This window comes from Marmota marmota, unplaced genomic scaffold (assembly GCF_001458135.2).
Source record: "Marmota marmota marmota unplaced genomic scaffold, marMar, whole genome shotgun sequence".
NCBI lineage: Eukaryota > Metazoa > Chordata > Mammalia > Rodentia > Sciuridae > Marmota > Marmota marmota.
In genome coordinates this window covers 743,532-756,900 of record NW_026000130.1, presented here as the reverse complement: position 1 = coordinate 756,900, position 13,369 = coordinate 743,532, and the positions used below count along the sequence as shown (strand labels likewise).

The 13,369-nt window shown below is 46.2% G+C and overlaps 1 protein-coding gene across 7 annotated transcripts in view; it reads right to left on the bottom strand.

Moving 5' to 3' along the window:
- The window catches only part of Ap1b1 (adaptor related protein complex 1 subunit beta 1), a 56,137-nt gene that overhangs the window by 24,888 nt on the left and 17,880 nt on the right, over positions 1–13,369 (bottom strand). For 5 of the 7 annotated variants that reach the window (XM_048784917.1, XM_048784919.1, XM_015500205.2 and 2 more), the window contains 6 exons: positions 11,333–11,395; positions 7,836–7,941; positions 4,280–4,415; positions 3,475–3,720; positions 2,162–2,352; positions 1,131–1,352 (listed from right to left, as the gene is read on the bottom strand). In XM_048784917.1, the coding sequence (XP_048640874.1) occupies positions 1,131–1,352; positions 2,162–2,352; positions 3,475–3,720; positions 4,280–4,415; positions 7,836–7,941; positions 11,333–11,369 (938 nt within the window). In that variant the 5' untranslated portion in view covers positions 11,370–11,395. Of the gene's footprint in view, positions 1–1,130; positions 1,353–2,161; positions 2,353–3,474; positions 3,721–4,279; positions 4,416–7,769; positions 7,790–7,835; positions 7,942–11,332; positions 11,396–13,369 lie in introns of those variants that run through there. The other 2 variants (XM_048784921.1, XM_048784922.1) reach the window with 2 other exon arrangements.

Genomic DNA, 13,369 nt, shown 5'->3' with positions numbered 1-13,369 from the left:
GAGATTTACCATGTTAAATATAGCACAGGGAACCCTTCATGCTGATCTGGATCTACAAGTCCCTACACCTTACTAAATCCAGTAACCCAAGGGCTCTGACAGGTAAAGACCCACACTGCAACTTTAACACCCTAGTCTGATGGCTATGTTTAGGTACTTGGAAAGCTTTCCCATATTTACTTCCCAAATCTTCACAAATGTCCCAGTTCCACTGATATCTCTGGATCCCCAAGAGTATACTAAGAACCAGATTCTAACTACAACAAAGAGGGTGTACCACCTTCCGAGAGAATGCCTATAAGCCCTTGTTCTCTGTGTACCCTGCTCCCAGCAACGGGGCTACTGTAACATATGAATGCTTTGTGGTCATTTGCTACTGCCAAGTCCTGACTGTTGAGTAAATCATTTGACCAAAAGGGCAGGGGGAAGAACTCAGGAGGCCAATCCCACCCTTCAGGGCTTCAGGACTCCTTCACTCACAGTCACTTCTCAGAAAGTAGATCATTCCAGAGACCCCTTCTGAGGGGTCTGCTCAATGTGTTTCAGCCCCTGCCAATCCCAGGTGGCAGACCCCTTACCTTGGGATCAGAGGCTTACTGCAGTCATTCTCTCAGGGAATAGAGAAAGAGGCAGCTAGGCATGGTGATGACTTTGCTCTGCCCCTTCCCCAGGCCTAGAGGCTGATGCCTAACCATCTCCAAGGCTTCTAAGCTCAAGAGAATTTGATTAGACCTATGGATTCTGTCCCCAAGAAAAATGCACGCACGCGCACACACACACAGCAGCCCCATGCTAACCTCTACCAAGCCTGCTCCCTGAAGGGGCAAGGGCTTCAAGGGCTTGGCCCTGTTGACATTCTGGGCCAGATAGTTTCTTGTCATGGGGGACTATCCAGCACTGTAGAATGCTGAGCAGTGTTCCTAGCCTCTATCTACTAAATGCTAGCAGTATCCAGTTGGGACAACCAAAAGTGTCCCAGATACCACAAATGTCCTTGGGGTTAAACGTGCTCTGCTGATAACCCCTGGGTTAAGGGATTTTTTAGATTTCCTGCACAGTAACAGGTCAGTTTCGACTGAGAGCCCATTCCCAGGAGTGCACGCTGAACATGTGTGTGGTGGCCTTTGTACCTTTTCTGCACGATAAGGTTGATGTTGCGCAGGGCCACATACTGCAGCTCTGGCTCAGCCGACAGCAGTGTGACCAGGGGCGGGGCCAGCTTCTTGAGCAGCGTGCCGTAATAATCTAGGTCCTTGGACAACATCTCCATGAACTTCATGAGCACCTTCACAGCAGACAGCACCACAGCAGAGTTGGCATGGGAGAGCCTGGGTGTGACCCGCTCACAGATGCTGAGGTCCAGCAGTTCCGAGAGGGCAAAGAGTAGAGATAGACAGGGGATATGTTCTGTTTAGTTATCAAGATAGCATGTCTTTTAATAGGAGGAAGATCTAGATCATGGTGCCTGCTAACTGAACCAAGCAGGCTCACATCACTCTAAGCCTTAGTTTCTTTATCTATAAAGCTGAGACAATGAAGCTTGCTTCACAGGGTTGCTGGGGCCCTTACATGAGATAACACATACAAAGAATGGGCAGTGCCTGGCATACAGTAGATGAGACAAAAGTCAGCTCCTTCCTTTCCCCCCACTGCCAGGACATTCAAATGGGGCAGGATGTCATGCTGGTTGAGACCAAGGGTCAGATGAGTCCCAGCTAGGTACCTGCACCCTCTCTAAGCCAGAGTTTCCTCATCTGCAAGATGGCAGATGATAATAAGGTATCCTTCACAGAGTTGCTCTAAAGATTATCTATGTGTACAGAGGGTCCAGCATTGCCCAGGGCATCCTATGAAAACTCAGTGAATGGCTAATTTCTTCACTCAAGCTAGCTCTGACGTTATCTACCTGAGGTGACTGAGGTTCTTGTCAGCTCCCAGGTCAGTCCCTTTCTGTAACCACAGCAAGAAGTGAGTTGACTGCCTGTAGCCACACTACTGAACGCCTGGCTCTGGAGACATGAAGGGTGGGCTGGCTCCCTCGAGGAAAGTGTACTTAGAGATGGTGCCAGGGGAAAAGCCCTGTGAAGGGGCCCACTTAGCTCATGGTTGGACCCTCCACAGGATCAAGTTCAGGTGGGCTGGCAAGGGTCATCCAGCTTACCTCTGGGCCTCACGGTCGTCCTTGGGTGTGTAGTTAGCCAGGCAGTCCAGGATGAAAATCTGGCCCCACTCAGTGCACTCATTCAGGGCTGTCAGCAGCTTGTTAATGGACTGTGGGTTCAGGTCAAGCAGGTTGCTGCTGGGGTGAGACTCGGCGATCTCTGAGAGGGCAGCCACGGCATTTGCCACCACCTGGTTGAGAGGATGGAAGGGCAGAGCCTGGGGACACTGTTCTTGGCCAGGGGTCAAAGGGGCTAATGACACTAGCTAGTCAGAAGTGGGACACCCTGAAAGGAATATGACCATGCAAGCAGGTCTGAAGTCTCATCAAGGCCCACTTCAGGCACTCAACCTGTTGATGCCTCTGCAAATTGCAACTAAAATAAAATAAGCATATTGCACAAAACAAAACAGAACAAGAAAGCCCCAGCTCCAAGTGCTTGGCGGTAGAAAGCATTCCAGCTACCTAACACAAGAGCCTGGTTACCAGCCACAGCAGCTTGTTTCAGTGGTTGTCAATTGTACTTCTCAGAAGATTCCTGAAGATCCCCTTGAGGCTGCTAGAAGTGATGGTAACAGGTAGGTATACAGAGGAGCTTGATAGGTGGCCCCTGGGCCCTCAATCCACTTTACCAGGGCACCTGTTTTTATGTGTGGTCTGTGTTGTTTTCAACTTTTCCCTCAACAAACAGTGCATTCAATGCCAGTCTCTATACTGACTGCTCAGTGCCCATGAGTGATCAGTGTTCCCGTGGGACAGACAGGAGATGGTTAGGCCAGAGGTTTGTGCTTTTGATTTACAAACTGCTCTGTGAATTGCTGCCATCACCACCCAGACACATTCTAGTGTTCTGTCTTCCACACTATGCCACTCCAAGGGCAACCCTCTACAATCCCTGGATGATATGTGGAAACAGAAAAGAACAGCTTATATATGGTCTTGGTGAGGAGATAGTGACGATGACAACGACTGGAAGGGAAAGAAGACACTAGTACCAACAGCACTACGTAGCAAGCCATGACCATTACCTTCCAGCATTCCTGCCATCATAGAGAATTAGATTCATTTTACTGATGAAGAGGGCTCCAAAACATTAGGCAGCTTGCCCAAATTCAGGCAGCTAGTAGAGGACACAGAAGAGAATCCAGATCTAGTCTCTTGCAAAGATGGTTCCTAAACCACCACAAGGTACAGGAACAATGGCACTCAGCAAAACTCTGATTTCTAAGAACAAGAGACTGCCCAGCAGACTGTCAAGCCAAGGTCTTCCCTGGCAACCCAGAAGGTGGCTCAGTGAGTGGCAGTTGACTTACCATGGGGTTGGAGTCAGAGATGAGGTCTTTAAGGGTGTCCAGGAAGCCCTGGTCCTCCACCAGCTGGGCATTGATGTCATGGAGCTTGGCTACACACACGGCTGCTGTCTTGCGCACATATGGATCCTCATCCTTCAGGCACTTCCGGAGTGGCTCACACAGGTACTCAGTGATCTTGTCAACTCGAATGCAGCCCATGGTCCGCACGGCCAGGGCCCGGATGAGGGGGTTGGGGTCCTCACAGTCCTGAGGGGAAGGAACCATTGGTCAGGGCCAGGAACAAGCAAGTCATGTGGCTTCCAGTTCTTCCTGGCCTGCAGCTCTGAGCCTGCAGCTGAGAACCATCTGGCAGTTGCTATGGGATAACTATGGGCTATCTATGGGTAATAACCACCAACTATAATCAACAGCACTGTAGGTAAACACCATGCAATAGACACCAAGCCCTTGCCAGATGCTGTATAGGTACTCTGCATACAGTCTTCTCTGATCCTCCCAGCAAACACACAATATTGGCTCCATTTCACAGGTGAAGAAGTTAAGGCTCTCAAATCCACAACCACTAGCACCATGACCCTCAGTCTTTACCCTGCCAGGAAACCCTCATTTTCCTGTATGTGTGCATACAGAGAGAAAGAGAGCCCTCTGCTGGAGGAAGAGGCCCTTAGCCTGCACAGGAAGGAAGCAGCAGTGTGAAGATCTGGGAAGGGGTTAGAATATTTCTATTCAGGGCCACAGGACCACACCCCAAAGAGATGGGGGACACAGAGCAGGGAGCACCCATTGTCACCAAGCTCCTGCTCACCTTTACAAAGGTGTTGACAGCCATGATGGCCATGTCAGGCTGACTCTTGGCATAGTTCATCAAGTACAGGTACACCAGCTTCTTCAGCTCTAGGTTGTCTGTTTGCATGCAGTTCACCACATCGGGGAAGAGGGCACTGAAAGGACAAACTGATGTCAGTATGGGGCAGGCTGAAGATAGGAAGAGCAAGAGGGAGACAGAGGGCAAGAGGGAAGCTGAAAGATAAACAGGACTTCTGATAAAATAAGGGTATTAGCTATGCTGGTCCCTGAACACTTGATAGGAGAAATAGAAGCCCAAGGGGTAATTTTATTTTATTTTATTATTATTATTTTTTTTAGTACCAGGGATTGAACCCAGAGGCAATTAATCACTGAGTCACATTCCCAGACCTTTTTATGTTTTATTTTGAGACAGGGTCTCCCTGAGATACGTAAGGCCTTGCTAAATTGCTGAGGCTAGCTTTGAACGCATGATCTTCCTGCCTCAGCACTGGGATTACAGGTGTGCGCCACCATGCCTGGTCAAAGGGTAATTTAAAAAACATATATATTTAGTTGTAGATAAACACAATGACTTTATTTTGTTTATTTAATTTCTTTTATGTAGTGTTGGGCATCGAACCCAGTGCCTTATGTGTGCTAGGCAAGTGCTGAGCCACAACCACAGCCCCAAAGGGTAATTTTAAAAGCAAAAAGTCCTCAAATATGAGCTCTGGAGCCTGTTAAACCTAGGTCTATATATATTTTTGTTTTCTTTTTAGTACCAGGGATTGAACTCAGGGGAGCTCTACCACTGAGTTACCCCCACCCTTTTTATTTTTTGAGACAGGGTCACACTAAATTGCTAAAGCTGGCTTTGAACTTGTCATCCTCCTGCCTCAGCCACCTGAGTACCTGGTATTACACCATACCCAGTTCTAGTTCTGCCTCTTGCTTTGTGGCTTTTTATTCTGGTGGCACGGGAGATTGAACCCAGAGTCTTGGGGGCATGCTACGTAAGTGCTCTATCATTAAGCGACAGCCCTAATTTTTTCCCCCCAGTACTGGGTTATCAAACCTGGAGTTTTGAGCATGGAAGGCAAGAGCTCTACCACTGAGCTATATCCCCAGCCCTCAGTTCTGCCTCTTGCTAGTTGTATGACACTAGGAAGCTTCCTTCAGCCCCTGGACTTCAGTTTCCTCATTTGCAAGAAAGGTGCAGCAGAAATTCTCTTTGGGGTTGGGGATGTAGTTCAGTGATGGAGAGCTTGCCTAGCACACTGGAGGTCCTGGGTTCAATCCCTAGCATTGCAACAACAACAACAACCACAACAACAAAAAGCTCACGACCACAAAAAAACAAAATAATAACAACAACAACAAAAACCCCATCTCACATTACAGGGCCCTAGTGAATTAAATGAGACAATGTACTTACCGTATCTGGTCCTTGGTATCTGGGAGGTGCTATGTAAATGAAAACACTTATTTTCCCCTCTGTACTTAACAGGGCCCCTTATATTGGGCTGCTGGTTCTGGAGGGTCATAGGGAAGCAGGGATGAATGTGCTGCTTTCACAAAGGCCAGCTCTGGCACCCACTAAGAAAGAACCAGCAAAGCATGAATGGAGTACATGCTACATGCCAGGATTAGTGCTAAGGTTCTGACATACTTCAATTCATTTAGCGTCCCAAGAAGCCAAGGAGTGTCCCATTTTACAGACAATAATACTGAGGTTCATAAGTGTTAACCTGCCTAAGGAGCCAGGTCTAACTCCAAAGTGTGTGCTCTTGATCCCTGCTATACTGGGTGGAGCCCTTCACAACAAGGTGCCCAATGGTTCCAGATTCACAGGCCCTTTTGAGAATGAAATGTGGTTAGAGATCAATTTTCTGTCTCTGGAACCACCACCTTCCCTCTCATTTCTTATGCTTTTACTGACAAGGACATGGCAGCACTGAGACATAAAAGGTCAAAGAGAACTTCCTCAGCCCCCACAGGCAGGAGTCCTGCCAGGCTAAAACTGATGCTACACCACCTTGGGAGATGACACATCAGGAAGAACAGGGGGCAAGGAGAGGAGGGGGGAGTGCCGATGAGCCTGGCTTTCTCTCTTTGGCCCATAACATCAGCAAAGGAAGCTCTTCGGAGGTGGAAGAACAAAGATATTTCCTCCGAGAGGAGGTGACAGTAGTGTTCTAGTTGAAGGAGAGCAGCTTTGCTCTGAAACAAACTGAACCTGGAAGGAGGCCCAGTTTTCCAGCAGAAAAATATATACGTCCTCCTCAAGTCTCTGGGTAAGTGTTTTTGAGTGTTGGCAGAAGGGCCTTGTGGAGGATAGCAATGAGATGGGCAATCTGTGGGGGAAGTCCAGGGCAGTGTCATCATGTTGTGGGACCATTATGCCAGGGAGCTGCTCCACATCAGCACCAGGCCTGAGACACAAGCTGGGCAAAAGCAGCCTGGATTTGAATTTCAGAAGGGCTGGGTTTCAGTTCTAGTTCTGCCACTAACCACATGACCGTTAGATGGTCATTTTCTTCCTTCTTTATATTGTTTCTCTGACAGTAAGAACATCATTGCCTACAATGAAAACTGTAAGGAACTATTGAGAAATCATATCCAAAAGTGTTGTGCAGACTCTCAAGCACCGTACAAATATTAAGTTGTTATAAAATCCATCCCTGTCTTTGGGGACTTCACAATCTGATGGGCAGGTAAACACAGGTGCATGCAGTAATAAGAATAGTCAAGAATCAGTGCTGGGTGATAGGAACAAAGAGCAAATGTTGAATTTATAACAGGACGCTGGGCGATAAGGGAAGGCAACAGGGAAAAGGTAGATCTTGCATGGGCTTTAAAAGATGGGAAAACAAGCTGAGAAAACAGGCATTCCAGGCGCTGGAAAATCTGGAGCAAAGGTGTGGCACTATTTCTTTTTTTTTATTTTATTTTATTTTATTTTTTAGTTTTCAGCAGACACAACATCTTTGTTTGTATGTGGTGCTGAGGATTGAACCCGGGCCGCATGCATGCCAGATGGGCATGCTACCGCTTGAGCCACATCCCCAGCCCAATGTGGCACTATTTCTACATGAGATCTGTTCCAACTCAGATGCAAACCAGAGGTTGCGCACTGGCAGCAAATTAGAATAATCCAGTCTGTAGATGTGCTTTGCTTGAACCACACTATCGTCTGGTGATTTAAAAAATGAAAACATCCAGACTTCCTGTTCTTTTTAAAACCCAGAAGACCTGGCCACACTGGGTTCATCTTCCCTGGCTAGCAACAATCCTCTGGAGCTTCTGCAAATGTTCACGTCACACCCACTCCAACACCTGCTGCCTTTTCAACCCAGTACACTTCACTCATTCCATTATCACCTGACCCATCAGCATCTGAGCTCACGACTCCTGTGCAAACAAAACCCTGTTTGGAAAGAAGGTTCACAAAAGGAGCTGTATGAGGGAGACATGGGTCTCTAGGTACACTAAAGGAGGAATCTGACCTGGACCCAAGCTCTCCATCCTCCCGTCAGCAGCACCTGGCTGCCACCCAGCCTACTCCTGCACACCTGACATCTTTGCCCACAGTCATCGATGCGATCACTTTCTTTACCGCCTCCTTCTTCTTCTCCTTCTTGTCACTGTTGAGCTCTGCCTTCAGCTCGAAGATCTCCCCTAAGAAAAGTAGGAAGGCATGAATGATCCATCCCCAGGGGATAAGTTCCTGTCCCCAAACTCCCAAGAATGGCAGGGAGGCAGAGGGCAGCTTTAGGCCCCTGGCCTTAGGTGGGATAGGTGACAGTGAAGAGTTTGACAGTTATTAAGATGGAAGACTGGAGGGTCACACTGCACCAAATGATAGAAACTGTGGAGACTACAATGGTCTTGAGGGGGACAAAAAACATGCAAGCAGGGTCTGTTCAGCCAGACTGCGAAAAATGAAAAGGAAAGCAAAATTCTCCTCAGTTCCCTCACTGAACCAGACGCCCTCAAGACTGGGTGCTCAAGGACTGGGGGGAGGGGGGGAGAAGGGAGGAATCGATCCCACACGTAGGCTTTTCCTGTTTTCCTAGAATCTCGAGTTCAAACAGCTTGCTCAGGGTTTCACTTCCTGAGCTACAAGTGATTGCTCAGCTTGGAAAATTGGAATTCAGCTGCCCCAACATGTAATCAATTGTTCTTAAGAACTTGATAATACAGAAAAAGGAAACAAGGAAGTAGGGCTGTTTCAGATCTTCCAAAGAGAGCCAGTCAGGACCTCCTTGCAGGTTAGGACAGGATGTATTTCCTGAGCCTTTCTCTGAGCCCTGTACCACACTTACTTTTTCCCATGCCTTTTTCATTTGTCTTCATGCCAACTCTTCATTCCAAACTCACACTCCATTTTACAGGTGGGTGTAATAGGTATAGTAACTTACACACAGCTACCAGATAGGAGGGCCGGGCCAAGATTTGAAACCAGGTCTGTCCTAAGTCTGCTCTAAACCCCTATGTTTGGGCCTAACTCAAGACACTCCTTTTTGCCCCTCTGAACCTGTTTCCTGGCCTCTTCTCTCTCCCTTGAATAGAGTGCTGAATTCTCCCATTTAACACTCAGAGGTGAAACACTTGCTGGGTGCCTTGCTGGTGGTCTGTGCTAAAGGTGGCAGCTGTTGTTATTCTGCCACATGACCCTCTGCCTTTAGATCCCTCTTTTGTAGAGTAAGAGTCCTGGGCTTCCTTCTCAGGATTCTTACTGAAGCAGGAACTATAATGTGGAAGAAAATGCTGAGAAAGTTCTAGGTGGGTTTACAATGAGAAAAAGGGAAACCAGTAGGTTCTGTATCATGACTGGACAATGCGGTGCTCAGAAGAGAACCTGAGATGAGAGACAGCAAACATGGTTAATTAAGAATAATCACAAATTAAAAAAAAAAAAAAAAGAATAATCACATAGCACAGCCCCGGGGCAAGGCTGCACTGAGGATATTGCTCAATGGAGTGGGAAGAATCTGCAGATCCTGCAGTTCAAATTTATCAAGGAACATGTGCCTTTCTCCTGCAAGAGAGTGAGGGGAGGGTTTCTGGTTGTTCTGGGATCCAACAGACCATGATGATCTTGATCCTAGACTATTCTGCAGGGCTGCCCCTGCTTTTCACTCAAAGTGGCCAGATATAGTACAACCGCCATTAATTAATGGGTCTCAGCCCTAAGAAGGCTGATGGGGTGACCCTGGGATCTGACTGCCTCTGAAATGTATCCTTTGTCTCTTGGGTCCCTCAATCAAGTCTACCTCCTCAATCACATAAAAGGCATTCAATTCTCTCTCCCCAAAGCTACTCCCCACCACTGCCAGGCTCAGGTGCCATCAGGTCTCATCAGAGCTGTGGTCCTTGTCTCCCCACCTCCCTCTAATCCTTTATTAGAATCTGCCTTGGACTTTACCTTGCTTAAAAACAATCACTGGGGCTGGAGTTGTAGCTCAGTGGTAAAGTGCTTGCCTAGTATGTGTGAGGCACTAGGTTCGATTCTCAGAACCACATATAAATAAATAAATATATTACGTCCATCTACAACTAAATATATATATATTTAAAAAAAAAAACCCATCACTAATGGTTTGGGGATATAGTCCAGTGGTAGAGTGCTTACCTGGCACATGCGAGGCCCTGGGTTGGATCTCCAGCACTGCACCACACACACCCCAATGATGTCAAATTTGAAATCTGAACCCAGGAATCTCTCTCCAGACATTCTCCCCAGAAGAAAACCCCACCATTGATACTCTGCTACACATGGTGTGAAGCTCTCTGATTCCTGCATGCCTCTCTGGCCCCTTCTAGCTCCTCAGCAAGGAAACTGCTTTCCTTTCCTGGATGAATCATGGGTAGAGCATTTACTCCCTCCCCTTCCCACACCCTTTTCTACCTGGAGTACTTCCACAGCCTTCTGCACCCCCACCCTTCAGCATGGCTTCTACTTCATAGACTATCTTCCCAGTTCAACCTCAAGCAAAGCCAGGTCAGAGACTGCCTGTCTCTTTCCCTCTACATGGGAGGTCCTCAATAAAAACCAGCAAGTAAGTAGTTTCAGCTTTAAGGAGGCTGAGGCTGGAGGTCACTTAAGCCCAGGACGTCAAGGTTAGCCCGGGCAACATAGTGAGAACCTGTCTCTTACAACAAAACAGAACAGGCTGGATCAATAAATAAAATGCTTGCTGAGGGACAGAGTTTAGGACCTGGCTCATGTGATTCAATAAGAGACTATCTGGGGCTGGGATTGTGGTTCAGCGGTAGAGCACTCATCTAGCATGGTGAGGCCCTGGATTCGATCCTCAGCACCACACAAAAATAAATAAAATAAAGGTATTGTGTCCAACTACTTCTAAAAAATAAATGTTAAAAAAATAAATAAGACTATCTGGTCAGTAGGTATGTGTCAATCTCACCTGCAAGGAAGGAATGGAGAGGAAGGGCCAGCCAGAGAGATGCTTACAGGGTTAAAGCACACTTGCCAGCCACAACAACATCCTCCATTTCCTTAAAAACAGGGGGAAAAAAATCTCCAACAACATAAGCCTAACTTAGCATATTTTAGTGCAGCAACTCCATTGCCTTAATATTGAGTCATTAGAACTGTTGGGAAATGTTTATGATAACATTGTATGAAAAACAGGATGGGACTCTGACTACAACCATGGAAAACATGTGCCCATGGATAAGGACCAGACACACAAGGCCCCCCACCCCCAAATGGGATTGCTGATAGGATTGTGTGTCCTCCCCCCACCAGAAGCGAAAAAAATATATATTTTAAGTATTTTAAGCTGTGGGGAACAAAGAGGATTTTTTTTTCCCCATACTTGGAGCTAATGCTCTTTCCTTCCTGAGTTCTAAAAGAAGCAATCAATTTCTTAATACTCTCAACAATTTAATTTTCTGACTCCACAAGGTAAAGAAATTCTAGGCCACTCCCACCAATATCTCCAGGCTTCCACCCTGCCCCTGTTCCCCAGTCCCCCAGATAGCAAGCAGAAGAGACAAGCAGGCAAATAACAGGGCAGGCCCATGATGAAACACATCATACCTTTCTTGGTCGTGGTGAAATATTTCGAATCAGTCATTTTGGTCCCTTATCTGTGGTCACACTCTGCAAGACAGAAAAGAGACGAGTGATTCTGAGTTGTGTTCCATTCCATTTTCAGTTAGGGTGTTCAGGGGAGGAGGAAAGAAAGGATCCAGCACACATATGGTAGGGAAAGATATCTGCTGATATCCTCTTCTGCAGTATCAGGGACTGAACCCAGGGCATGCTGGGTGCATGTGCTCTACCACATCCCCAGGCCTTGTTATTTTGAGACAGGGTCTCACTAAGTTGCCCAGGCTGGCCTTGGACTTACCCTACCTCAGCCTCCTGAGTCACTGGCATTACAGGTGTTCCACTGTGCTCAGTTAGCTGCTTATCTCTTTATTGGGCCAATGAACTGTTAGACCACGGCGAATCAAATTTTGGAGGGAAATTCTGAGGAATCAATCATATTTTAAAATGTGCTTATCTTCTGATCCAGCAATTCTATTTCTAGGAATCCCTCCCATGAAGTATCTGCTAGTAAGGATACCTTGGGTTTACTGCGTCACTATCCATACAGTACAGCACTGGAAAGAACTTAAATGCCTGTTAATAGGAATGATTAAGTACCCCGGAAGAGTCCACAGGTTAAAATGCAATATGACTCCATTTCTGTATGATGCACCATAGTGCAATCTACTGTCATATGTAACTAATTAGAACAACAACAAATGGCAACGTGAAGTCCCTTCATGACACTCACCAAACCTATCAGGGTTCTTCTTCTTCTTTAAAAAAAAAACAAAAAACATTTATTTATATATTTATCCGAGGTGCTGAGGATCAAACCCAGTGCCTCACACATGCTAGGAAAGCGCTCTACCACTGAGCCACACCCCAGCCCCCTTCTTCTTTTTTTTAATTAGATCTTTATAGTTACCCATAGTAGTTGAGTTCATTCTGACAAAATCATACATGAATGGAATTTGATTTTGGCTCATGATTCCACTCTTTTCCCCGCTGTCCTCCCTGCCTTCCCCCATTCTCCTTTCTCTACTAGACTTCTTTCACTTGTCTATATATTTCTATTTGATTGGTTCTTTTTTACTTAAAGGCGAAATTCCCTGTAGTATATTTATACATGCACGTAACATGATTTTTAAAGAATTCATTCTGTATCGCTCTGTATCGCCTTCCCCTTCCCACCCTTCTATCCTGCCTCTTGATCTCCTTCTACATTACTGATCTTCCCTTTATCTCTATAACTTACTCTTCCCTCTCCCTTTCCTTTACCGGCAAATGCTGTAATTTCGTTTTTCTTTATGGCTGAGAAAAATTCCACTGTGTGTGTCTGTCACAATTTCTTAATCCATTCATCTATTGTCAGGCACCTGGGTTGATTCCATATTTTAGCTATTGTGAATTGTGCTGCTATAAACACTGAGGTAGCTGTATCACTATAATATGCCAAGTTTAGATCTTTCAGAAAAATACCAAGGAGTGGGATAGCCCAGCACAGTTCTTTCTAAATGCTTCATCCACATATGAAGGGTACTACCATTATCCTATACATAAAAATAAATTTGGGAAAAGCCAAGTTTAAGAAGCTAGGGAAGAGCCAGACACACTGGCACATGCTTGTAATCCCAGTGGCTGGGGAGGCTGAGACAGAGGATTGCAAGTTCAAAGCCAGCTACAGCAACTTAGTGAGGCCCTAAGCAATTAAGCAAGACTATGTCTCAAAATAAAAAAAATAAAAAGGGCTGGGGATTTGGCTCAGTGGTTAAGTGCCCCTGGGTAATATCCCCAATGTCTTCCACCACCGCCTAAAGAAGCTAGGGAGGATTTTTCTCTCCACAACTTTCCCCAAACTTCTAAATCAGTAATATGTGTTATTCATCTCTGGAAAGGGGTAGAGTCTACAGACTTTAGATTCAACAGCATTCTCCAAGTTTATCTGGCCAGTTTTCTTAAAGAATCTCTCAGAACATCTCCCAATGCAAAAGAGACAATGTGAAGTACTGTTATAAGGCAACAGGACAAGTACCAAAGCTT